This window comes from Amphiura filiformis, chromosome 3 (genome assembly GCF_039555335.1).
Source record: "Amphiura filiformis chromosome 3, Afil_fr2py, whole genome shotgun sequence".
Taxonomy (NCBI): domain Eukaryota; kingdom Metazoa; phylum Echinodermata; class Ophiuroidea; order Amphilepidida; family Amphiuridae; genus Amphiura; species Amphiura filiformis.
Genome location: NC_092630.1, coordinates 76,969,220 through 76,994,107, shown reverse-complemented (window position 1 = coordinate 76,994,107; position 24,888 = coordinate 76,969,220). Strand labels below are relative to the sequence as shown.

The window sequence follows — 24,888 nt, the reverse complement described above, 5'->3', positions numbered from 1 at the left end:
ACTCAACCCAGTATCGAAACGATTATAGATGGTCAGATATATCGGAAACTGAAATATATAGCAAAAACTTATTTAATTTATATAAAGCGCATCTTTCTCCTGCGCATTTTGATACCTCTTTTGTTGCTCTACGATATCATTTGGTCGAGGTATGGGCGCTTGAGTGGCTTCAAGTCGGATTTTGAAAGTTGCACTTAGCTCCTACTCAAGCCAAATGCGTTCGTCGTGTACACACACACACACACCCCCCCACACACACACAAAATCAAGACAAAGGACACCGATGTGTTCTGTTTACTTAACCATGAACCTTACTTTATTTTACTCCTTCGACTTCCAACTTCAATACTTGCTACCCTTTACTTATCTCTGACTTATCTCATGAACTTTTTCTGCTGACATCTCAATACTTGGTGTGCCCACCATCACTGTCTATCACTGCCTGGATTCGGCGGACAAAAGCAATGGTCATTTATTGGTCACAGTACAACGCATTTGGCTTGAACAGGTGCTAAGTGCAACTTTTAAAATCCGACTTGAAGCCACTCAAGTGCCCATAACTCGACCAAATGATATCGTAGAGCAACAAAAGAGGTATCAAAATGCGCAGGAGAAAGCTGCGCTTTATATAAATTAAATAAGTTTTTGCCATATATTTCAGTTGGACGTGTTTGTGTCGACCCTCTATGCAGAAAGGGCGGGAGAAAGGGTAGCTTACTTCATTAAATGAAATATGATATTAATTTGCACTTTAATTAGCATTGGTTATATCTTATATATCCCGTATTGTTTTTATTTTTGACAATGTGGTTATTGTTAATATAAACATGCACCAAAAGTCAAAATTGAATATCAGACATTTCTCTATACATTGCAAGTACATATTTTCACACATTTGTGTACACTTGACGGCCTTCAATATCATTTGGGTCAATCGGTTGCTTAATGTATTGTGCAAATTACATTATGGTAAACGGAGTAAAAGTGATGTAGACCTTAGCGTATTTGCTTTTGCTAGCTTTGGAAAGTATAGAAATGTGGGTCAAACTGCGAAGAAAAACAAAATACTACACATGGTGTTTAGTTACGTGCTTACATTGCATATGCACCGTCTACAGATGCTATGGTATTTACGTTCACGAGACTAGAAAAAATACCACTTTTCATATTCAAGCTCATAAAATCTGAAATTAACTTCCAATACACAAAGTAACGTACAAATATTGCACCATAAAATAATACAAATTGTGTCTTTCTTTAAACTTTATACTTAACATGCTAAAAGCAGTCAATGTTGGTATAACATTATTTTGTCTTCATTTTCTTCCATACAGGTGCCTTTCTAATTCCATATGCAATCTGCGCAATTACAGGTGGAATACCTATATTTTTTCTAGAAGTTGCTCTTGGTCAGTTTATGTCTCTTGGTGGTATAAAATGTTGGCGAATCTGTCCACTATTTGAGGGTAAGTTGAAACAAATATATTATTAAAAGGGGGATTTCGTGATTTGAGCATCTTCTTATTTAGGATGTGTATGGTTCAATATATGGCATAAAAATCTTTGTTGGAGTAAGTTGGAGGAATGAGCCTGTGGATCATGAAGTACGACCGACCGAATGTGCAAAAAAGGTCTATACGATGCACGCTATCATGATAATAGTCTCTAATGGCAGATCTCATTTTTTCTGGTTTTTGGATTAAGTTGTTGGGGGAATTAGGCTGTGGAAATCATCGACATCAATTTCCTATTTGTTCTTTTTGTTTAAAAAATCTGAAATACGAGTTGCAACAATTGCAGTGATATTTTAAGTAACAGAAACTTTCAAAATTTGTGGATCACGATGTAATTTAAAACAACAAATCGAGGTACCAAGATATTCAAGTTTGATAGCAGGATTTAGATGAAATCCAACGATATCCCGAAGGAATGTCATTGCAAGAATTCACCAACCACTTGAAAAAGACTTCTACCAAGCTGTAAATCTCTTGCCAATAGCGCTTGCTCCGATTCGCCACTGGTTCATGTTTGATATTTTCCACAAGACAACTGAATAAAGAATGCACGATATGTCGAATTTATAAGGTTGCTGCTCCGCTGAAAGTAAATATAGTTAACCGCAAAATATTTTTAAAAATTGAAAGAAAAAAAAACCAGTTTTTAGGCTCAAAATATACACGAATGACTTCAAGAATGTTCAGGACATTGCACTTCTGGATTATGTTTTGAACAAACATGCACAGCAAGATGCATTTAAATATATATATATATATATATATATATAAATAAATAAATATACAGTTCATTAAATTTTATTCATATCCTACAAACTTGTTTCAAGAAGACTGTTGTCTCCTCTCATCAGGGATAGTCAAATGTAATGAAAACAAAACAAAACAAGATGAAGTGTATCTTTCCTGTGCGTAATTGCGGAATTAGCGTTCGCATTTAACTCTCGCGCGCGCATTTAACTCTCGCTCCTTTACACTTAAAGTTGAGCACTCTCTGAAGAAACTTTAGTTCATTACTTTGTATATATACTAGAGTACCTGTAGCTGTGAGGGCACTGTAGCTGTATGTGAGAGTACCACCAGCATCAGATAGTGATACTGTTTGACCCCCAATTTTGACCCTAGATGACCTTGGCTTGATCCCTTTTGACCTTTGATGACCTCAGTTTTACTTGATACATCCGTTTGAAATTTAGAAATCATTTTCAGCTATGAATGCTGGGAAGACATTGCAGTTCTCGCAGGGAGTGGTGAAATCTTCCTGTTCCTGTCATATTGAGAATTTGTTATACCATGTTTAAGCCCTTGTATCAAGGATTCCACCCACCAAGTCTGTGCCCGATCGGACAAAGTTTGAAATTTGACCCCCTCCGTAATGACCTTTGACCTCGGTTGACCTCAATGTTATTTTGCGCATATATTCCCCTCGTAGCAAGGATTCCGCCCACCAAGTTTGAGCCTGATCGGACAAAGTTTGAAATTTGACCCCCTCCGTAATGACCTTTGACCTCGGTTGACCTCAATGTTATTTTGCGCATATATTCCCCTCGTAGCAAGGATTCCGCCCACCAAGTTTGAGCCTGATCGGACAAAGTTTGAAATTTAACCCCTCCATAATGACATTTGATCTCGATTGACCTTAATTTCATTTCAGGCATATATTCCCCTCGCATCAAGGATTCCACCCACCAAGTTTGAGCCCGATCGGACAAAGTTTGAAATTTGACCCCTCCGTAATGACCTTTGACCTCGGTTGACCTCGATTTTATTTCGGGCATATATTCCCCTCGCATCAAGGATTCCACCCACCAAGTTTGAGCCCGATCGGACAAAGTTTGAAATTTGACCCCTCCGTAATGACCTTTGACCTCGGTTGACCTCAATTTTATTTCTTTCGGGCATATATTCGCCTCGTATCAAGGATTCCACCTACCAAGTTTGGGCCCGATCGGACAAAGTTGAAATTTTGACCTTTGACCTTGACCTCCGATGACCTTTCAAACTACCCCATAAACGTGGAATGCCCGATACCTATCTGTATCCGAAATATCGGAGCGATGCGTCGAAGCGCGGCGAAACGCATTGCCGGACAGACAGACACACAGAGCTTATTATTTTATTAGTATAGACTAGTGCACCTGCAGCTGTGAGAGCCCCGATGCTGTGAGAGCACTGGCTGACCTCAATTTTGTTTGCGCATATATATTCCCCTCGTATTGAGGATGCCACCCACCAAGTTTGAGCCCGATAGGACAAAGTTTGAAATCCATGACCTTTGACCTTTGACCTCGGATGACCTCCATATAATATTTTTCATGCTCCCCTCATACAAAGGATTCCACCTACCAAGTTTGAGCCCGATAGGACAAAGTTTGAAATTTGACCCCCTCCGTAATGACCTTTGACCTCGGTTGACCTCGATTTTATTTCGCCCCTATATTCCCCTCGTATGAAGGGTCCCACCCACCAAATTTGGGCCCGATCGGACAAAGTTTGAAAATTTGACCTTTGACCTTGACCTCCGATGACCTTCAAAACCACACGGTCAACATGCTTTTCCCGGCACCTACCCATGTCCCAAATATCGGATCGATGCGTCACAGCACGGCGGAACGCATAGCCGGACAGACAGACAGATAGACAGACAGAGACCGCTTATTATTTTAGTATAGTAGATATATATATACGCACGAGAAGCGTATGACCCTCGTATACTAATAATTACGATTTCTTCCATCAATAGATAAATCCCCCTTTTTAAAACTTCGCTAAAAAGTCCACACCCACACCATGTACAACTCGGTATAATGGAAATGTATTTCAAATGCAATTTTCCCCGAGTACAAGGTGACTATAATAACAACGTACGGTATTACCCAATTCATTGTTAAACTGGTAGCAATCATAATAGACTGAATTTTTGTATCCGAAAAAATGTTGTGCAAAATCAAAGTTCAAGTACTTTATAAACAGCTTAAGAATGGACCAGCCTGTGGGGGGAAGGAATTGGAACAGTTTTAGCTTACAAGTCAAATCTGCTCAAAGAAATTGCCTCATGAAAATACATTAAAATGCAGAAAAAACCTTACCACGCCACACTATACCGTAAGTGTTTATACAATCTATTGCTATTCGAATCGCGTTGAATGTGCAGCGTAATGCTGAACTGTAAAAAAGTACAAATAAATAAATTAAATGAATAACAGTTTAACAAACATTCTCTTTCTCATATATTTTTCATAGGTCCCTTGTTTTGTTGTAAGTACCTATATATTTATGCAAAATACTGATCTACTGGTTATTTGTTGCAGGAGTTGGGATTGCAACCACCGTTATCTGTTGGTGGTTAAATCATTACTACGTTATTATTTTGGCATGGGCTCTGTTTTATCTCTTTAATTCATTCCAACGAGACCTACCATGGGCGTCTTGTGGAAATTGGTGGAACACAGAAAGATGCTCTGTCTCTTTTGGGGTAAGATTTATTTTTGTATGCAATTGGACAATTATTTTGATCTACTTTGTGATCCTGTGATGTACAAGTCCGATGTATAACAGATGTGGTCAACTTGTTAAATAACTTTCAGTAGTGTACTATTTAGTCAGGTACGATAAGCAGAACATTGAACAAAAACTTTATAAACCCTTTCTGCATTTTTTCCTGATTTAGATTTAGCAATGTTTTTAATATTTTACTTTTAGATCAAATATCAGGTTATCAAAGGATATAAAACGTTTTAGTAACATTTGGAAAATATTTTTGAAAACTCGATGTAAAACATTTCAACATAGTCTTATCAAGGGCAAAAATGTTTGCCAAAAATATTTTGCAATAACATTTTGACAACATTTTAAAATGGTTTTTTTTTCATAATAAATCGTTTACAAATATTTTCATGACATGATGACATTTAAACGTTATTAAGGTTATTAATTATTTTAAACTGTTGTGATTTGGTAGTTCACAGCATCTTACGAATGGTAGTGAGTTTTGGCAAAAACTGCATTGCTCAATTCATAGTGAGCTTGTAGAAGAATTAAAATATCACAGAGATACTTTTATATATAGGTGCTGCGGTTCTTGAGTTACGTTGTAAAGAGCGCTAAAACAACAACACTTTTGTAAAACGTACATAACTCATAAACAACAATAAATTAAGCAAGTTTGCAAAGTATACAATTTGTAGAATGAACTTTTGCAAAACATCAAGGTGTTAAATTTCAATAATATATCGATCTAGATAATGAAAATCGATTTTTAGGTTGCTTCGACCAACAATACCTCGTCTACCCTAAAACGTTTTGACCAAGCCCCAATGCGTTTACAACACGTTCGGCCGTTCGTATATCGTTTCAAACCCATTTTTTGTGCTTGCTTATTTGCTAGAATTACTTACGTTGTCATTTGTTGTTGTTGTTTTTTTCCTTTTCCAGACCCTAAATTCCACTTGTCTTAATGTAACATCAACGAATGACACAGATTTACTATATACTACTGCTGCTACAACATCCAACATGACCAATGCAACTATTTGTAATAATTTCACCAGAGTGTCATCTGTAACGGAATTTTGGCAGTATGTTAAAGTTTGAATCTTTATTGTATTATGTTTATTGGACATGTATGTTCAAAAAATAATTGCGTGCATGATACCTTAGGTATTATCCCGGGTTATTATGCATATTTGTATCTGAAAAATTCTCATTGGATATCATTTTGAAACGGTTCTGTTGTATTTGATTGATATCTTCTGACCGGGTAATTGAGCTAAACCACTTAATCATGTTAAAAGGGCATTTCGTGATCCACAGCCTCATCCCCCATTTTTCTCAAAAAAAGTTGAGATTTTAAAACCACTGGATACCTCTGGCTACATAATGTTAATGTACCAAATATATCTTGCAGATTAATTCGTTTAGCAAAAATATCGCCAAATTTAAATTTCGTTCTGGTAGGCCTATACCAGAACGTAATTACAACGGTGGCCTATGGAGCAGTGTAATCACTAATACACATAATCATGCATAACTCGCAAACGCAAAATCGGAATCAACTGAAATTTTGGGAATAAGTTTTTTTCGTGGATATCTAGTACTGAAAAATGTCATAAAAAGAGGATGCTAGGATCACGAAATCCTCCTTTAAATAACAGATCCAGTGCCCAAAATGAAAATATGCAAGTTTCTGACCCTTCCTGCTGCCTTCCATTCCCAAAGAAAGTTCCATGTGTGCATGCGTTCGCATCGTCTTATAGAATTAGCGAGCGTTTGTTAAAAAATAGCTGGAAAAAGGCGAGCGCTATATAAATCTGAAATTTATTTATTTTTATTTATTTATTACCTGGCAGACTTACCGTAAAAATACGCTCTTCTTCAGTATTCGCCGTAGAAGTAGTGATGTATCAGGACTGCTTACCGTAGCGATATGTGAACATTTTTGAATGTATTGCCCTGCACTAGACGTACGTTGAACTTGTAATACTGCATGGCACTATTATTATCAAAGAATAGGCATAAATATCTGGATCGTAATTTTATAGAAATTTCACATTATGCAGTGTCCATATACGTTTACTCGCACCTGTAAGATTATAGTGTCTTTGAAAAGAGCAGTACGTGTTGTGTCCACACATACACAGACATGACAACAGGAGATGAGCGCAGTCTGGCAATTGTTTAAATTCACATAATACAGCGACTTATATATCTATTTCTTGACTATTATGCTGTAGGAGACGAACCTTGCAATTATCTGGTGGTATTGATGAAGTTGGGGCCATCAACTGGCAATTAGCATTATGTCTCATCTTTGCTTGGGTCCTTGTGTACTTTTGCATTTGGAAAGGAGTCAAATCAACAGGAAAGGTAAGAATTTCATGATGAAACTGATATATATACGACAAGGTGTTAGAATAGGAATCCCTACACCACCATGACCATGCCTTTCAGATTATAAGATTTTAAAGGTTGAAGGTTAAGATTAGAATTGGACATCTATATACCAGTACGTCAAGATGTTAGAATAGGAATCCCTTCATCCATGACATCTCCATGACCGCGCCTTTCAGATTATAAGATTTTAAAGGTTGAAGGTTAAGTTATAAAGAATTTGACATGGGGTAATATTCGGGATTATAAAATTCTAGAGAAAATCTGTAATACCACTTACATCTAGACTGCGGAACTCGGTCTTCAGTGATTGTCAGTCATTTATCTATATTGGTCGTTATATGACTATCATTTGGTGCTTCATCGGATGATCGCGTTCGTTTGGAGAAGAGTATAAGCAAACGCTAGAGTACAACAAGCAAACGATTTCAACACATTTTATAACATCGAGTGATTACACTCTGAATGCATGCAATAAGAAAACAAATACAACAAAATGTTTCCTTTAAAATACTTTCTTAGCTCATTAAAAAAGTTAACACGATAAGTAAAATCTCATTTCTTGAGTATGTACAGAAAGTTTGAGTATTTAATTAGGCTTTAATTGTTTGTTTGTTTGTTTGTTTGTTTAGCCTTTGTTGTATTTCGAAGTTCTCAGTATTCTTGCTTGCTACTCTTCGTGTTTTAAGAGGAACTGTAAAATGGACTGGGGTTATCAAGTTAAGGAACGAAACGTTCCCTGTAATGCTGCAAATGAAGCTCAACTTTAGTCGCGCTGGGACATAAAATTGAAAAGTAAACTTGGGAAAATGATTGTAACAACAATAAAGCCTGTACATATGTAGTACTCAAGAAATGTGAGATGACGACACACTGATCATGATTAACTTTTCAGTTACACTCTGCATGAATCAGATGAGACTCACGCGTAGGTTATTTCTCATCCAATGATTTAATATTATACAATAAGAAAACAAGGTTAATACGAGGTGCTTTATAAAAAAAGTCTGATTTTAGGCTAGTCAAATTAAGAAAAATAATTTGTTAACCCACCACTAATTGCAACAGAATATACACTGCAAAAACAGTTTTTAGAAAGTGAAGGCAAGAATGTGTTTAGAAACGTTATGTTTAGAATATGGATGTCAGATGTTTAGAAATTGAACACCATCACTGACCAATGTTCAGAAATTTGACACATGCATAATGTTTAGCATCTAAACGTGTTTACAAAGTGAAGGCGATATTGTGTTTAGAAAAGTGTTTTGCAGTGTATATATCGACATACCACATGTGTTTTGTTGGTATAAATTCCCTGTATTCCTGCTTATGGAAGATGTGTTGTTAACATGTAAAAGTAAGCTAAAATAAATTCCACCAAATTAGGCATAACGATTTGCATCAGCTGTCCTAAGTCAAAGTGCACTTTCCTTATTACTTTACATGACATGGGGTCTCTTAATTTTCCCTTTACAGGTTGTCTACTTTACAGCAACTTTTCCTTATGTGGTATTGACCATTTTGTTAATACGTGGTGTGACACTGCCAGGAGCTGCCGACGGATTGCTATTTTATGTCAAACCTGATTTTACACGGCTCGCAGATCGGCAGGTATTTAATTGGAACTACATTTCAAGTTGGTAGATATTTTTGCACCCTTTTATTTCATTGTCGTTGGTATTTGTCATTATTATTATCATGCATTATATTTACCCGCAACGTTACCAATTTTGAATCCTGTATTGAGCAATTATTGGAATAAGCGTTGTCGCATATTCATCATGCATATAGTTATGCCTATTACTATTAGTATTTGCAAATTATCATAAAATAACATGGAAATGACGTAAAAACATAATTATTATCTTTTTACTGTATTTTTTTTATTAATTGACGAACGTACATTTCAACATATTTGGAAATGGATTTTTAAAATACTCCAGTTTTATGCTTTAATCTACTTTACTCTATCTCATGGGGAATTTCAATGACTACTTTCTCTGTACCGTGTCATAATTATCTCAAGTAGAATGTTGTTTCTTGTAATTCAGGTGTGGATTGACGCTGGTACACAGATCTTCTTTTCTTACGCCATCGGCCTGGGAACACTTACTGCATTGGGGAGCTACAATAAGTTCAACAACAACTGTTACAAGTAAGCATGATATGCCCCAATTATAATGAATTACGACAGTGTTAAAGTTAAATAGTTAAAACACTATCTTGTGTTAAAAACATAAACATCTTCATATTTTACATGTACCTTCACTGTACAAACCTTAGCCTTTTAAGGTGGTACTACACTAATTTGTGACTATTTTTGCATTTTTCTCAAAAAATAATAACGCACTGTTAACAAAAGTTATGTATATTATAGGGGCAAGGAATTCAGTTACTACACTGGAATTTCAGTGACTCAAGACAAGGGGTATGTTATTTATGATAAGAAAAGAGGTACCGCTAGAATGTACCTCATTTCTTAACATATATAATGAACCACTTGTCTTGAATCACTGAAATTTCAGTGAAGTAGGCCTTATTGGATTCCTTGCCCCTATAATATACATAACCTTTGTTACCAGTGTGTAGTTATTTTTTGAGAAAAATGCAAAATTATTCACAAAATTTATCACGGGTGTAGTACCACCTTAAAGTGTTCAAGTGTTTATTAAGTGTTGCTCTGTTGTTTTTGCAGTGTATGTATTATTAAGATAGCTTTCAAATTTTTTATTTTTTGTCGGGTATAATGATGGACGATTACTTTGATTACATACTTTTTCAATTATGTATTTTACCTTTACATGACCAAAACCTGTTAAACGAGAAGTTATCTTGGTGAAAATATATAGTATATGGCACTACATTTATATATTATAGAAAAACAATTGCGTTAATATTCACTGAATCGATTAATTTTATATCACGTCATGAACGGACAAACAAATTTCCAAAAATATGTACCTGTGACATGTGCAATATGAATATGATGTAATATCATGATCAAAATGATCATAATTATATCAATAATTTAGAAAATCGTAATTCTTAGAGTTGTCAGAAATCAATACTGCCGACCACCTGTGCTGTCTCTTGCCCGATCTGTTTACATGTGTCTATTTTTACTCATTTACATTTCATTATGTGTCCTTTGTTTTAACCTTTTATGCAGAGATACACTCATTATTGTATGCATAAATAGTGCAACAAGTTTATACGGCGGCGTTGCCATATTTTCAGTACTCGGATTTATGGCACATGAGCAAGGTGTTCCGGTTGAAGACGTCGCTGATAAAGGTATAAATGTATAATTGACGGGTAATGAACAAATGATATACCTAAAACATATTTGAATATAAAACATTGTTTCCTCCCATGATATGTAACCAATTTAAAGGGGCATTTCGTGATCCACAGCCTCATCCCCCCACTTTTCTCAAAAAAAAAAGTTGAGATTTTTATATCACTGGAAACCTCTGCCTACATAATGTTTATGTACAAAATATTTCTTGCAGATTAATTCGTTTTGCAAAGATATCGTGAAATTTGAATTTCGTTCTGGTGCACCAGAACGAAATTACAACGCATTGTCTATGGAGCAGTGTAATACACATAATCATGCATAACTCGCAAACGCAAAATCGGAATCAACTGAAATTTTGGGAATAGGCTTTTTCGTGGATATGTACTGAAAAATGTCATAAACAGAGGATGCTAGGATCACGAAATACTCCTTTAAGCAAATATAACCATAACAAAACTGAAAAGTTTGTAAAAGCGGCAGGGCGTTTCAACCAATGACAAGCCTTTATTGTGTCCGTTTGTCTGCAATGCGCGTGCGCCACGCCGCTCAGCGGCAAGCGGCAGGGTAGTATGAAACCAGCATTACAACAATTAACCAATAAAAACAGCATGCATACCTACAAATTTGGCGATTATCATGATTCAGAATGGTTTACTATGATGTTTCATCTGCTGAAGAGATCTGGTCGCGAGTGATTGTTGATGATATTCTATCACAATTCAACTTGCTAACTTAAAATAAGATAATTTTAATTTCAATTAATGCCATCACTATACTATACATTTATCGTAATATTATGAATTTCGATGTTATATTTTAGGGCCTGGTCTAGCGTTTATTGCATATCCTACGGCTGTGTCGATGATGCCATTGGCACCGTTCTGGTCTTGTGTATTCTTCTTCATGCTTGTGCTTATGGGGCTAGATAGCCAAGTAAGTTCATTTCATTGACTAAAAAAACTCGATACAATTTTTAGGTTAAAAAAAAGCACCCAAGACGAACAAGTTGTAAACTTACATTTACATTTTTGCCCTACTACTTTGACATAAATGGACTTAGTGTCTGCCTGCCTCAGAGTATAAAACGACAAATATATAAGATGAACTTAAGAATACCAGAAGGCTATCTGTCAAGGCCTGTCCGAATGTTTATAAATAATGGTCAAAAGGTTACAATTATTACAAGAAATTCGCTATAAACAATTAGCCAATCATATTCTGAAGGATTGACAGCAGTGCGCGAAGTCTGATTGTAGAATGTACCAAAACAGGCTTACTTGTGTACTTCGTGTACGTGTGCATGCAATTCAAAACGAACGTGAAAATTACATCATATTCTGCAATTCCTATCTTGTCTTCATAAAGGTCATTTAGGCTTAGCTATATATTGTTATAGTTATGCCTAATATAGGTCTTCAACATATGTGGTGACAGTGGAAATGCATCATGAAAAACCACCCAATAACATATTACCAACCTTTGCTGGCTCATTCTGGTGTTGTTGTTTTTTTGTTGAAAATTCACTATAGTTTAAAAGTAGGTCAATGTGATGGTTTTGCGTGGGATTGAGATGCACGCTTGAGTTGAGCACAAACCATTACAAATTGATCTTTTTTGCATACTTTATGTGATTGTTGTGGCGTTATTTGCAGATTGTTTGCCACAACATTTTATTTGGATATCTTTCTTGAAATGTATTCCAACTTACAGCTACTACTTGACCTCAATAAATCGTTTGATATAATTTCCTTTGATCATCCTATTAGTAGTAGTAGTATTTATTATTACTATTATTATTTTCAGTTTGTAGCAGTGGAAGGCTTCGTAACAGCTATAGTAGACTTGTATCCTCGATTCTTACGGCAAGGGTATAACAGAGAAATATTTATCTTTTTGGCGTGTTTTGTGTCCTATTTCTTTGGTTTAACTATGGTTACAAATGTAAGTATTCAATCCACGAGCTTTCAATGAATAACGCACTTAGAACAAGACGGTCTTGAATACAAACCATATTTTATACACAAAAACTTACATTGACGTAAAACAATATTATTGGTTGATAAAGAATACTAATCTGTTTCATTCAGCCATGGATGAGAATGTATTTTAATGACGTAAAACCATTTATTCTGTTTTTCTTTATTCTTGCTACCAGCGCCGTGATCTAATTGAAATGGCGCTTTATCAAATCTCTTATTTAACAAAATGTTAGACATGCACATTTCAATTCAATTCAGATTCAATTCTTATTCTATAAAATCATTTTGGTGCAATTTCAATTCAATTCTTCTCTGGTTTAAATAATTTTGAATCAATTCCAATTCAATGCATTGAAATTAACTGCTCAATTCCAATTCACAGCATTTGAATTCAATTCATATTGAAATTCAATTCTTATTACCAACACTGATACATTTTACCTGGCATTTGGCTAAGAGTAGTTCAGGGAGAAAGTTTGTTCTAACTGAAAGCTGACAGTACAGGTGAAATGGCAGAATAAAAATACATGTTGTATGCATTTTCGATTCAATGAATTGAATTGAAATGAAAGAATAAAAACATTTCGATTCAATGAATTGAATTGAATTGAAAAACCAAACATTTGGCCAAAATCAAATTAAATTAAATTCCTATTCCAATGCATTGAAATAACACTAGTGCTCACGGGACTAGCCTATACCTGTCATATTCATCGAACTATTAAAGAGATCCGAAAAGGAATACACCTGTTAATGCTGATAACATTATTTTTCTGTTCATTTGCAGGGTGGAATGTACGTATTTCAAGTATATGATTACTATTCAGCTAGTGGTATGGTTCTTCTTTGTATGTCATTCTTCGAAACCTTAGCCATCGGTTGGTTCTATGGTAAGAGTCGGAGTAGAGCCACTTGTATATTCATTCCTTGTAACACTATATACAGAGATCACATCAAGTGGTTGAATGGGGTTCCTACTTCCAAGTCAAGCCCATTGAAAAGTATACTGTTTGTGAAATATATTTTGTTTACTTGCTAAACTTAAACAATAATGGTTATTATGATTTCAACCATTTTAAACAGTGCAATCTCAGCAAACAGAAAATGTTTTATAAATGTCATAAATGTGTTATAATCGCGTTTTGGTATTGGTCAAAATGTTTTAATAACATTCAATTGTTATATAAAGATCATGAAAACATTTTAAAACGTCTTATATAAAACACACTACACCAACATTTTTAAAATGTCAAATGTTTTCGCAAAATATTTTTGGCAAACATTTTTGCAAAATATTTCGTGAACATTAGTAACAACATTATGTTATTGTTTTACGGAAGTTTTCAAAAATGTTTTCTGAATGTTATTAAAACGTTTACAGAGAGAGAGAGAAATGTACTACTATGGCAGTATATTTTCAGATAACATTCAGAACAAGTATAGTCTTTAAAAAGGCAATCGTCGCTAAGGCAGTTGTAATGTGAAGCTGAAGTGAAGTGAGAAAAGGACATGGACCGTTTACAATCTCTCCTAAACAAAGCCGCTAAACTTAATTTACTTATTTATTCGTGCTGACAAGTGTGAAAGCCCACTCCTGGACTCCACACTGGCTGCCCATACAGGAGCGCATCAAATTCAAGATATGCATGTATGTCTTCAGGGTGATGCGCCAGTTTATCGTACGGACATTATCACTCATAAACTCAAACCTGCTACTGGACCCATGTTCATCTTCTGACACGTCTCTTCTCTCTGCTTATGTGGGGACTAAATCCGTTTTGGAAATAAATCGTTTATGTTTCTCACAATTGGAAATTCAAAATGAGAATTCTTTGAAAATGATGAGAATTGGACACAGCTATATGAGAATTGAACATTTTCTCACTTCTGTGAAACCTTCTCATCCAAATAAATGAGAAATACTTATTAACGTGTCAACAACCTGTCACATTATGTTATCATGTTAAATTTTCTCATTAAAAAAATGTGACAGGTTGTTGACACGTTAATTAGTATTTCTCATTCATTTGGATGAGAATGTTTCATAGTAATGAGAAAATTTTTAATTTCTCATATAGTTTTGTCCAATTCTCATCGTTTTGAAAGAATTCTCATGTTAAATTTCCACTAGTGTCTGCTCCTACACTATGGAACATCTTCCCAAGAATAATCAGGGAGGCATGAACTGATGAACACTGCCTAGTTTCAAGAAGGTTTTGAAGTCTCATTTCTTCCATCCATGAAAAGTTTCATGCAATCCCTAAGAATACTATGACGAGATTAGGAAACGTTATGCTTTCAAAGTGTTGGATTTCTCATACTTGTATGGATCCATCAGTCACTTGACCCTAAAATGGCTCGTGCGATGCATAGAACAACGCCAGTTACTATATGATAATGTCATAATTTGATTTTATTTAGAATTTGTGTGTGTGTGGGGGGGGGCGTTGTTTTTACCGTGAATCGTGGACACACTCGAGCCATGAATAAAACCTCAGTGAAAAGTGGAAATAATCGAGAACATCCTCGGGTTGTAGAATGGGGCCTCAGTTATGAGCGTATAACCTCTCCGCAATCTCATATTAAATGTCAAACCAGTGTTAAAGAGTCTACGGAGTGGCGATTAAATTTTAAATGTGTGTGTCCTCGGTTTTCAAGATGTTGTAAAATCAAGGGCCTACTGATGTCCTCGATTTGCGGTTGTTATACAGCAGTTTGTGCTAATATCATATAGAAGGAACATGTTAACAACAAAACAGAGGTATATTCAACTGACCTTTTCTGTGTTACTTGTATTTGACATGCAGGAGCCGAACGGTTTTATCAAGACGTTGAATTCATGATTGGTTTTCGGCCGACGCCGTGGTTTAAGTGGTGCTGGATGTTTTTCACCCCAGCCATTGCGCTAGTAAGTGATACAAACGGTGTTATACTTGTGTCGCATGTCATTGTAGGAGCAAGATGGGCACCTAAAAAGTGGACGAATTTCATTTTCCAATAATATTTTAAACAGTTGTAGCCAAGAATTGCCATAAAATCAAAAATATTTTCAACTTTTGTGCCCCCCGTATCTCTCTAGTGGTTAAGTCGACAGGGTAAGAATATCCCGCCAACTGTATGATCAGTATGATTTTCAGAAATGATGAACTATGTTAATGCACTATACAGGGTGAGTCAAACAAAGTGCAATAAAGAAAAGAATCCATTTTTACTTAAGAACCGTGTTGAACTTTTTAGGTTTGAAAACATTTTATATATGATATATCCATCAGTGACCTTGTGTGAAAAAATTGAGGAATTAACATTTACCGTTTTGTTTTTATGACACATTTTATAGCGCTACCCAATTTTAATGTTTGTCCAAGAGACATCTAAAATTTGATTGTCAGCCCACTCTGTGTAAGGTAGATTTGGAACAACTGCCATTTTCTTAACCTCATTGGCATTAAAATAAAATGGAGCACCCAAAGTGTTATTGCCCTTGGTCTTGTTTAAGGAGAAGAAACATTATTTGTTGTTATTTTCATTTTACCTTTACTTTAAAGATGTTTATTCTCTATCAGAAACATACAAATTTGTAGGCGGGTTTTTCAAATGTCAAAATGAAATGCGCGCAAATTGAAATGGAGTGAATTACAAAATATCCAGTAAGTTGGACATATTGGGATTTAAAAAAACACCTGGAGTTGGAGTCGAGTGAGGTATGAAGGACTTAAAGCAATGTTACAAAGTTTGTTTGAACAGAAAAAAAAATTAAAATAACGCAAAAATCAACCTTATTTAAGTTAAAGTCAGTTTCAGATATGGTGCCTTTACCGCGCACTGTTTGCTCTCATTCAAAATACATGGTACCTCGTGGACAAATAACGAAATTGGGTATCGCAGCAAAAGGACTCATCAAAATTAAACGGTAGTTGCGATTCACTTCATATTTTCACAGAAGGTGGCCATTGAGAGTAGCAATTATAGAATCTTACAATATTGGGAAAGTTCGATTTGGTTCTTACATAAATATCGATTCTTTGCTCTATTGCAGTTTTTTTGACTCACCCTGTAGTATAGAGACCATGTTTTGAGTATAAAAATCCAAACACCCCCACCCACTCTTTAAGTTTAAATTTCATATTTCTATAACCTAATTTGAGAAAAATCTATTTTAAAATATACATTTATATAGAGATCTTTGTATTAGTGACATGTCATTTGTACCCCAAAAAACGCAATATTTATTTTAGGTTAAACTTGGTGTCATTGATAATTGTCAAAAATAATTGTCAATTGAAATGGAAAATGAACCACCTTTTGACAAGTGACCACATTGTTTTCTTTGGAATCTATGAGGCTGAGAGGTTATGGAAATAATATTAATAAAATTATAGATTATTGTAATTCTTTGTAGACCAGCAGGTAGCTTATTTTAAACATATTTTATTCACTTTATTAAACTAACTCAAAGGCTTTAAAAACGCCATTATAAGGAACACACTTAGCACAACAACGCGTGTACATAATATGATCTGACGTGCGACTAAACATTCTAAATGGGACAATAACGGTACTTACCGGTACTTGGCTGCACACGCAAAACACGTATTAGGAACACCGTGTGACTACAATGAATCTGAAACAGTTGCAAACGTAATTTTTAAAGTTATAACACTTTTTCATTATAAAACCTTGTATTTACTTATCACTGCTTGTAAAAATTGTATTTCAAGTGCCATGAAATAATGTAGTAATTTATTTATTACTGAAACAAACCTTTGCTCATTATGTTTGAATGGAAGAATTGTATTGTAAGCGTATACTGGAAGAAAAACGAACGAACAGATAACAAAATTAGAAAACCAAATACATGTGCTTTTAGAATATCTAAAAGCAAAACCTGCTGGCGACAATAATATTAACTACAGCTTTATTTCGTGAGGATGATGTTGTTACATGGAAGTTCAATGAATTAAAAGGTGTTAAAATTCCGCCATACAATCTGTATAATGATATTGTTTTTAACTTGACAGGGTATATGGATTTTCAGTGTAGCTACTTGGGAACCATTGACATACAATGATTATGTTTTTCCTGTGTATGGTGAAGCTATTGGTTGGTTTTTGGCTCTATCATCTATGTTGGTTATACCTATCTCAGTTATTGTAAAATTCTTACTAGCAAGAGGAACATTAAAAGAGGTAAGAAAATCAGTTTTATTTGAGGTACGTGGAATGTTACAGGTATTTAGCGGTAGTCAATGGTATAGTATGAATTTGGAGGTCAAAACATGTGATAATCAAATAAAAAATATTTTCATTATTCACATCAGTGGTCATTTTTTGAAACATTTCAAGTTTATCATTTTCTGTGACCAAGAAGTAGAAGACCATTGTTGGTAACATACCTGCCAATCAGGAAATTTCGAATTTAACTTAATCACTGAAAGTTCAACTTGCAATATTGCAGGACCTTCTTTACCCAACAAAATTGAAATCTTTTCAATTTTAATAATGACCACTGATGTAAATAATGACAATTGTATTGATTATCACATGTTCTGATCCTCTTTAAATTTCATAAAACAAACAGAATAATGCAATGAGAGCCAAACAGATTTCCTTCAATGGATGCTGAAGGCAGAGGATGTAATACTTCTAATCTTTGGTTACCTTCATTTAAATATATGCTGCAACATGGGACCATCAACAAATGAGGTGTTATAAAACGCAGAAATAAATTCTGCTCCGACTTTATATCCATAGGGTAAACCGTTTTGGAATAATGGTCATTTATTAAGGGAGGGGTATATACTCTTCTTGATGTGTTTATATTGACGATCATTTTTGTTAACTCTGAAAACAATCCCGTCTACTTCTTGTTTAAACCTTTTATATTTGAATTCACTCTGTTTACTGTTTTAAAATGCACTTATACTATCATTTGCTATCAACAGATTTCCAAGGTGCACTTTTAGTACCATGATTACTTACACCATTTAGGCATTTAAAAGCCCTAATGGTTGCTCAATGAAACAATATAAGATGTGTAATATATTTATTTCAACCCTTGAGACCATCAAGTAATATTTACACATAGGCCTAGGGTTACTTGTGGCAGAGCTAAATATATAGTAAGCTTGTCATTTAGATTCGTCTAATGCATTATTGAGTTTAACTTGAGGCTTGGTTTGTTACTTGTTCATTAAGATGACTTCAAGTTATGAAGTAGCACTTACCTATTATATAGGTCCATGTATCCTTGGGCTGTTATGATTGGTTTTTTTTTTCTAAATCACCTCAAATTTAAATATGCTGACATTTTGTATGTCTGTGTATGTTGGGGTGAATATATTCAAGTCCAAAACAACGTTATAATTGACGGTCAAACACTTTTAAGACAGTTCAACATATTTCTATAAATATTTGACGCATAGGAAGCGTTACACGATTAACACAATAACACGCTCGTAGAGACATTTGTGTGATGAATTATCATAGTAACTATTTTTGAAACTCGTACTGATAAACATTTGAAAAATTATGAGTAGAAATACTTATCAAGAGAGTGATCTTAGAGCAAACAGAAATAAATCCACATTATGACATTAATAAAAAAAAAAAAAAAAGACCTGTTCTACGGGCCCGACCGACCCAGAATTTGCGTTTTGGAGGTTTTTTTTTTTAATTTGGCTAATATCATGTAAAACCAGCCGTTTTGAGGCCAACATTGATTAATTTTGGCTGAAATGTTTGGAAAATGTTATGTATATTATAGGGGCAAGGAATCCAGTTACTACACTGGAATGTCAGTGACTCAAGACAAGCGGTACGTTATTTTTATGATAAGAACAGAGGTACAGGTAGAATGTACCTCATTTCTTAACATATATAAATAAAATTTCAGTGAAGTAATTGGATTCCTTGCCCCTATAATATACATAACTTTTGTTACCAGTGTGTAGTTATTTTTTGAGAAAATGCAAAATTAGTCACAAAATGTATCAGAGGGTGTAGTACCACCTTAACAAACTTATTGTAATTATGAGACGTTCTTGTCACTCCACAATGGCTTACGGTTTGCCATAGGTTGTGTGCGCGATCCTGGAAAGCACTTCAGATTTTGACCCGTCATCTGAAATAATGGCACCAAGAAGCTGGTTACTGTGTCTAACCTTTGTTCACTTCTTTCCATTGTTTCAATGATTCCTGTTGGATCGTTGGTCACCAGCCTGGTCTTTCTGCACTTATTTCCATTATATACCTCTGTGATGTTTGATGGCGGCTGTTAATTGAAATGTGAGGAATGAGCAATTTAGGGGTCTTTTTTAATACTGCAACTTTACAAATTAAGGGCCTTTCGGAGCTCTATTTTGGTCAAATTTATGGGGTCTTTCGGGCCTGCGAAATCCAAAAAGAGTAGTCTTTTGTGTTAAGTGCCTCTCCCCTCTAGCGCATCAGTCATAATTCTTTCTAGGAATAAACTGAATGGTGTTGGTGATAGTGGGCATCCTTGTCTAACCCGACCGTCAATGTTTCCATTTGCCAGAACTGCACTCATGGCATAACTACAGCTGTTGACACACTCTATCGAACGCCTTAAAGTCAATGAATACATGATTTAAGTCCTGTTGGAGATATTTTTCACACATTATTCTAAGGTTGAATATCTGTTCTGCGGCACTCCTTCCTGCACTGAAGCATACCTGTTCTTCAGCGATGATGTTCTCCACCGGAGGCTTCAGTCCGTTGAACATGTTGAAGGTCATTCTTAGCATTATTTTGCTGGGGTAGCTGATGATGTTGATTGTACGGTAGATCTGACAAAGACTTGATTTCTTGGCTATTAATATGCTATTTCTTTTTGTTTATGTATTTCAGCGATGGCGTTATTTGCTCACACCAAAATTTACCATACAACAAATGCACTCTGGAAATCCGTCCACCGATGACGGCGAAGTTGTAGCAACGGAGCAGGGTTATCATCTGACAAAACAAGATCATGAAACGGGACTGTAGTACTAGTAGTCAATATTACTGACTTTGTATGATATTAGTACTATTTCTTTCTGTAATATCATTACAGGGTTTGTAATAAAGGGATATCTGTATACAGGGTATGTCATAATGGTCAGGTAATATAAATACTTTTCATACAATGCAGTTGTTTATACGATTTTGTAAAAAGTGTACGCTGAATTAGCACAAGTTGTATCATACTTAGCTGGAATTTTAGGTAGAAAAACAATATTTTAAGTAAAACAAACATACAAACCCCAAACATGACTTGATGATAATCGACTTGACCCGTTCCATTTCCCTATTTCAACTTAATACTGAATACCCATTATGTCGGACGACAAGTTTGTGTTAATGAAGTTTATATATTCCCAGTTCAGCAAATACCATAATGAATAATACAATATGTTTATTTTAGCAAGATATCGTTGGTTAAGTTTTGTCTTGGTGACTGAAAAAGTTTCTTGGTTTGCGAAAGACATCGGAATTACGCTCATGGGTATTTGCTGCGCCTATTTAATTTCACTTTTTGTACCCTACAATTGTTGCATCGGAGACTATAATAATAATGTGCATCCTGTAGTCAAAGATTATTTAAATTATGTCAAGAATAATATCATGAGTGACGATTGTACGATATTTACCCGTTTGATTATTAGTAAAGAACCAATGAATTTATATAATGTAGCTTTCAATTAATCCACTCTATGCATATATAAGTGCAATATTGGGGAATTATTGAATAACTTGAAACATAGGATGGTAAAGCATGACAAGTTTGATGCTGATGATATATAGAGTCACACTGTTCTCATTAATGGTCTAATTTGTATGTTAAGACAAACATTTTAATTATCCACTTTACCACTGAAGATTAATTTGTAAGTTGTTTCGCAGGGTGAAGGTAAAAAAGTTGCCATCCAATATATTGACACTGCACTGTACTCTCTAATGTACACCGAGTGGAAAGAGTGGAAAAAGAGTGAGAGAGTGAAATGGAGGACAACCCCTTTTTGAGTGGAAAAATTCACTCTAAAAGGATTGAAAAAAGTAGTCTGTATACTCTCAAAAGAGTGAATATTGCCTGAAGAAAATGTACTTTTTCTCATTTTAGAGTGTTTTCCACTCAAAAACGGGTTGCCCTTCGTTCAACTCCTTGAAAGAGTGGAAATTCGCTCTTTTACATTTACAGAGTACAGTTTTGTGCTGCATTGGTGGTGCCTAGTGGTGTAACTAGCTCGTCAGCCTTATCCCCCATTTTATCCATCAAAATGGAGATTTTATCATCAGAAGAAAGCTCACATTTTATCATAATCCCAGTGATATTTTAGGTCTGAAATCACCCTCCAATAGAGTGAGAAGAGTCAAAACCATTTCTAAAGAGTGAAAATCTCTGTGTAAACCACTCTTTCCAGGTATGATATATAGCCTAAGGGACATAATTTACTCGAAAAAGAGTAATTGTCTCTTATATGGTTTCCACTCTTACGAATGGTTTACTCTTTTGGTGAGTGAGTTGTTCACTCTTTTACATTAAGAGAGTGATCAAAAAATTGATATCCTCATCCCATAGTGGTTACCACTCGTACTATTCTATGGGCCGGCGTTGTGAAACAATATATTCTTATATCAAAACCACTAGCAGTGACTAGAGCACTTTAAAAACTCAATCGGATTATTTTGGTATAAAACGCTATATGAAAATATTTGACAACCCATCCACCTTTTCAATAATAAGCTAATTTGCACAAATCCGATGCACAAAGCCCGGCACAAATTCAGATATAAATAAGACAGTTGGTATTATTTTAACATTCTCTCTGGCTATATCTCATGGTCTATTTCACGGTTCACATGTTCACCACGAAAATGATAGAGGAAAATGCCTTTAATAGTAATATTATCTTATTTCACCATGTGAATAAATAAATGATAAACAGATAATTATGTTACTATAAGGAGGAGGTATCTAAAATCATATAATTATCTAACTGAACATGAATGTTTTCATCCTTAACCTATATTCATTATATTAAAGCCATGCTGTAATGTTTCAATATATTTGTATTTCTTTTCTTCAAAATGTTAGTTTTCTCAGGAAAGAAAAAGAGCAAGGTACACCAACTTGACGTGGAGAAACAAGTAAAATACAGACTAGACAGTATAGAGGGGGACAAAAAGCAAATGTAAGCATTGAAATAGGTAAAGTTCGATAGCATCAAATTACCAGATCCAAGGCCCACAGAAGTGCTAAACCTGCAAAAACGAGGATCAATGGTAGTACAAAAGTACATTAGGACAAGTGATGAAAATCACTGTGCACATAAACAGACACGATAAACCAAACAACCAATGTAGGCACAAAAACAGGCAAAGTTCGATGGCCAAAAATGGCTAATTCCAGAGCCCACAGAAGTGTCAGGAAAACAGTAGGCCTACAACAGTACACTGGAATTGATGACAATCACTGTGCACACTCTTATCATTTTTGAATGCCGGATGTTAAAAGAATGAACACCATTTACACACATTTAAACACCTTTTTTGTAATAGTTCATGAACACCTTAATATGTTCCACTATTGAACACTTGTGTTCCAAATATGAACGGCAGTGTTCAAGGTGGTGTTCTAGGTTTGTTCCACTATTGAACATTGGATGTTCAAACCTAGAACCCACCTTGAACACTGCCGTTCATATTTGGAACACCATCTTCAACATTGCCGCTGCAGCAAAAACTGCTGCAGCAATACCGGTACAACTCAAAATTTGGAAATATATTGTTTTAATGTAGGCCTCAATCTAAAATAGAAAATAGAACATGAAAAATCGGACCACGCCTCTTTGAAGCCTTGCTATACAATTTCGGTCCGATTTTTATTCGGTTATTCTTTGCCAAATATTATAAAATATTTTGATCATTTTAAGCCAAACTAATGAGGTAAATTGAAAGAAAACTCACTTACTTGGGAACCTCTGGATTGATATTTTATTTATATAATCATGTTAGTAGATTATAGCAAGTAGGGCTAGCCATTATTTGGAGCTTTTAAACTGTGTCTAAGTTGTAAATAATTGATACATTCTTTTATGTTCTTCGTTATACTTTGAAATTGAATATAATGTGGTTTTAGTCAAACTGTTTGTTTACGAAATAAAGGACAAGAAGTATAGAATGAATATGCTGATGCTGTTTCTTACTTTTATATGAAACCTGAATTTGCCCATGATGTACTTTACATGCACGCTCTAGGACTCGCCAGTCCCATAGAGTTGTATATACATGTACATGGGCGGGGGTGGGGGCTGGGAAGGGGGTCACGTTATTATTATCATTATTATCATTTCTTCGTAATCGTAAGTTCCTAGTACACACATTTTGTTGTTCCCAAAAACAAAGTATTGTCCCATGGGTGGGGAAAGGTCATTAAACTTTACATGGGGTCAAATTTCAGAAATGTATAGTTTTACCTATCAACATTTTTGGCCTGCTCCGAGCCGCGAAATGCTGAAGGGAGCGAAGCTTTTGAAATGCATACATTTTTACATGAATTGTACCTTACATTTTGAATTATACCCTAAAATTTGAATCTGATCCTAAAATTTATGAATGTTACCTTAAAATTATGAATTTTACCTAAAAATTTATGAAATTTACCTTAAAATTATGATTTTTACCCTAAAATTACGGAATTTTACCTCAGATTATTGGGGGGGGGGGGGGCTCTAGGGTACTTGGGCCCCTCAACAAAATTATTGAGGGGCTGGGCCCCCAGTTCCGGAGCCACTGTCTAGGACGTACCGTCTTGAGTTATTACCAAAAAGGTCAAAGGTCAAGCGTTGACCTCTAATGTTTGCAAAAACATTTTGAAAACATTTTAAAAATATTGTTGTATTAGTGTGTTTTCATACAAAACGTTTTAAAACGTTTCCATGACCTATATAACCCGACATTTTAATGTAATTAAAACATTTTTATCTCAACCAAAACCCAAAATATAACATGTTTAAAACATTTTTGTGTTTGCTGGGTATGGCCACACAATGGCCTTTGACGTTGCTTTGTTTGCCCTCGCAAAACTATTCTTTTTCTGATTCGTGTCAGCTATACAAACAATTTGCCACCATTTTGTTTTCAAAATTGGAGCAAGTTGAAATTAAATTTGTATCCCTGTACAACCAAAAAAAAGTGACTTTCTACCCCCA

At 35.0% G+C, this 24,888-nt stretch overlaps 1 protein-coding gene across 1 annotated transcript in view; it reads left to right on the top strand.

The window, feature by feature from the left end:
• LOC140149167 (sodium- and chloride-dependent GABA transporter 2-like) overlaps window positions 1–23,858 on the top strand; it is a 48,301-nt gene extending 24,443 nt beyond the window's left edge. Inside the window, exons 3-15 of the mRNA XM_072171364.1 lie at window positions 1,335–1,466; window positions 4,823–4,986; window positions 5,946–6,088; window positions 7,244–7,376; window positions 8,877–9,011; window positions 9,452–9,555; window positions 10,570–10,694; window positions 11,522–11,634; window positions 12,505–12,642; window positions 13,468–13,570; window positions 15,488–15,588; window positions 17,699–17,866; window positions 20,546–23,858. Of these exons, the coding sequence (XP_072027465.1) occupies window positions 1,335–1,466; window positions 4,823–4,986; window positions 5,946–6,088; window positions 7,244–7,376; window positions 8,877–9,011; window positions 9,452–9,555; window positions 10,570–10,694; window positions 11,522–11,634; window positions 12,505–12,642; window positions 13,468–13,570; window positions 15,488–15,588; window positions 17,699–17,866; window positions 20,546–20,683 (1,697 nt within the window). The 3' untranslated portion in view covers window positions 20,684–23,858. The remainder of the gene's footprint in view (window positions 1–1,334; window positions 1,467–4,822; window positions 4,987–5,945; window positions 6,089–7,243; window positions 7,377–8,876; window positions 9,012–9,451; window positions 9,556–10,569; window positions 10,695–11,521; window positions 11,635–12,504; window positions 12,643–13,467; window positions 13,571–15,487; window positions 15,589–17,698; window positions 17,867–20,545) is intronic.
• The last annotated feature ends 1,030 nt before the right edge of the window (window positions 23,859–24,888 follow it).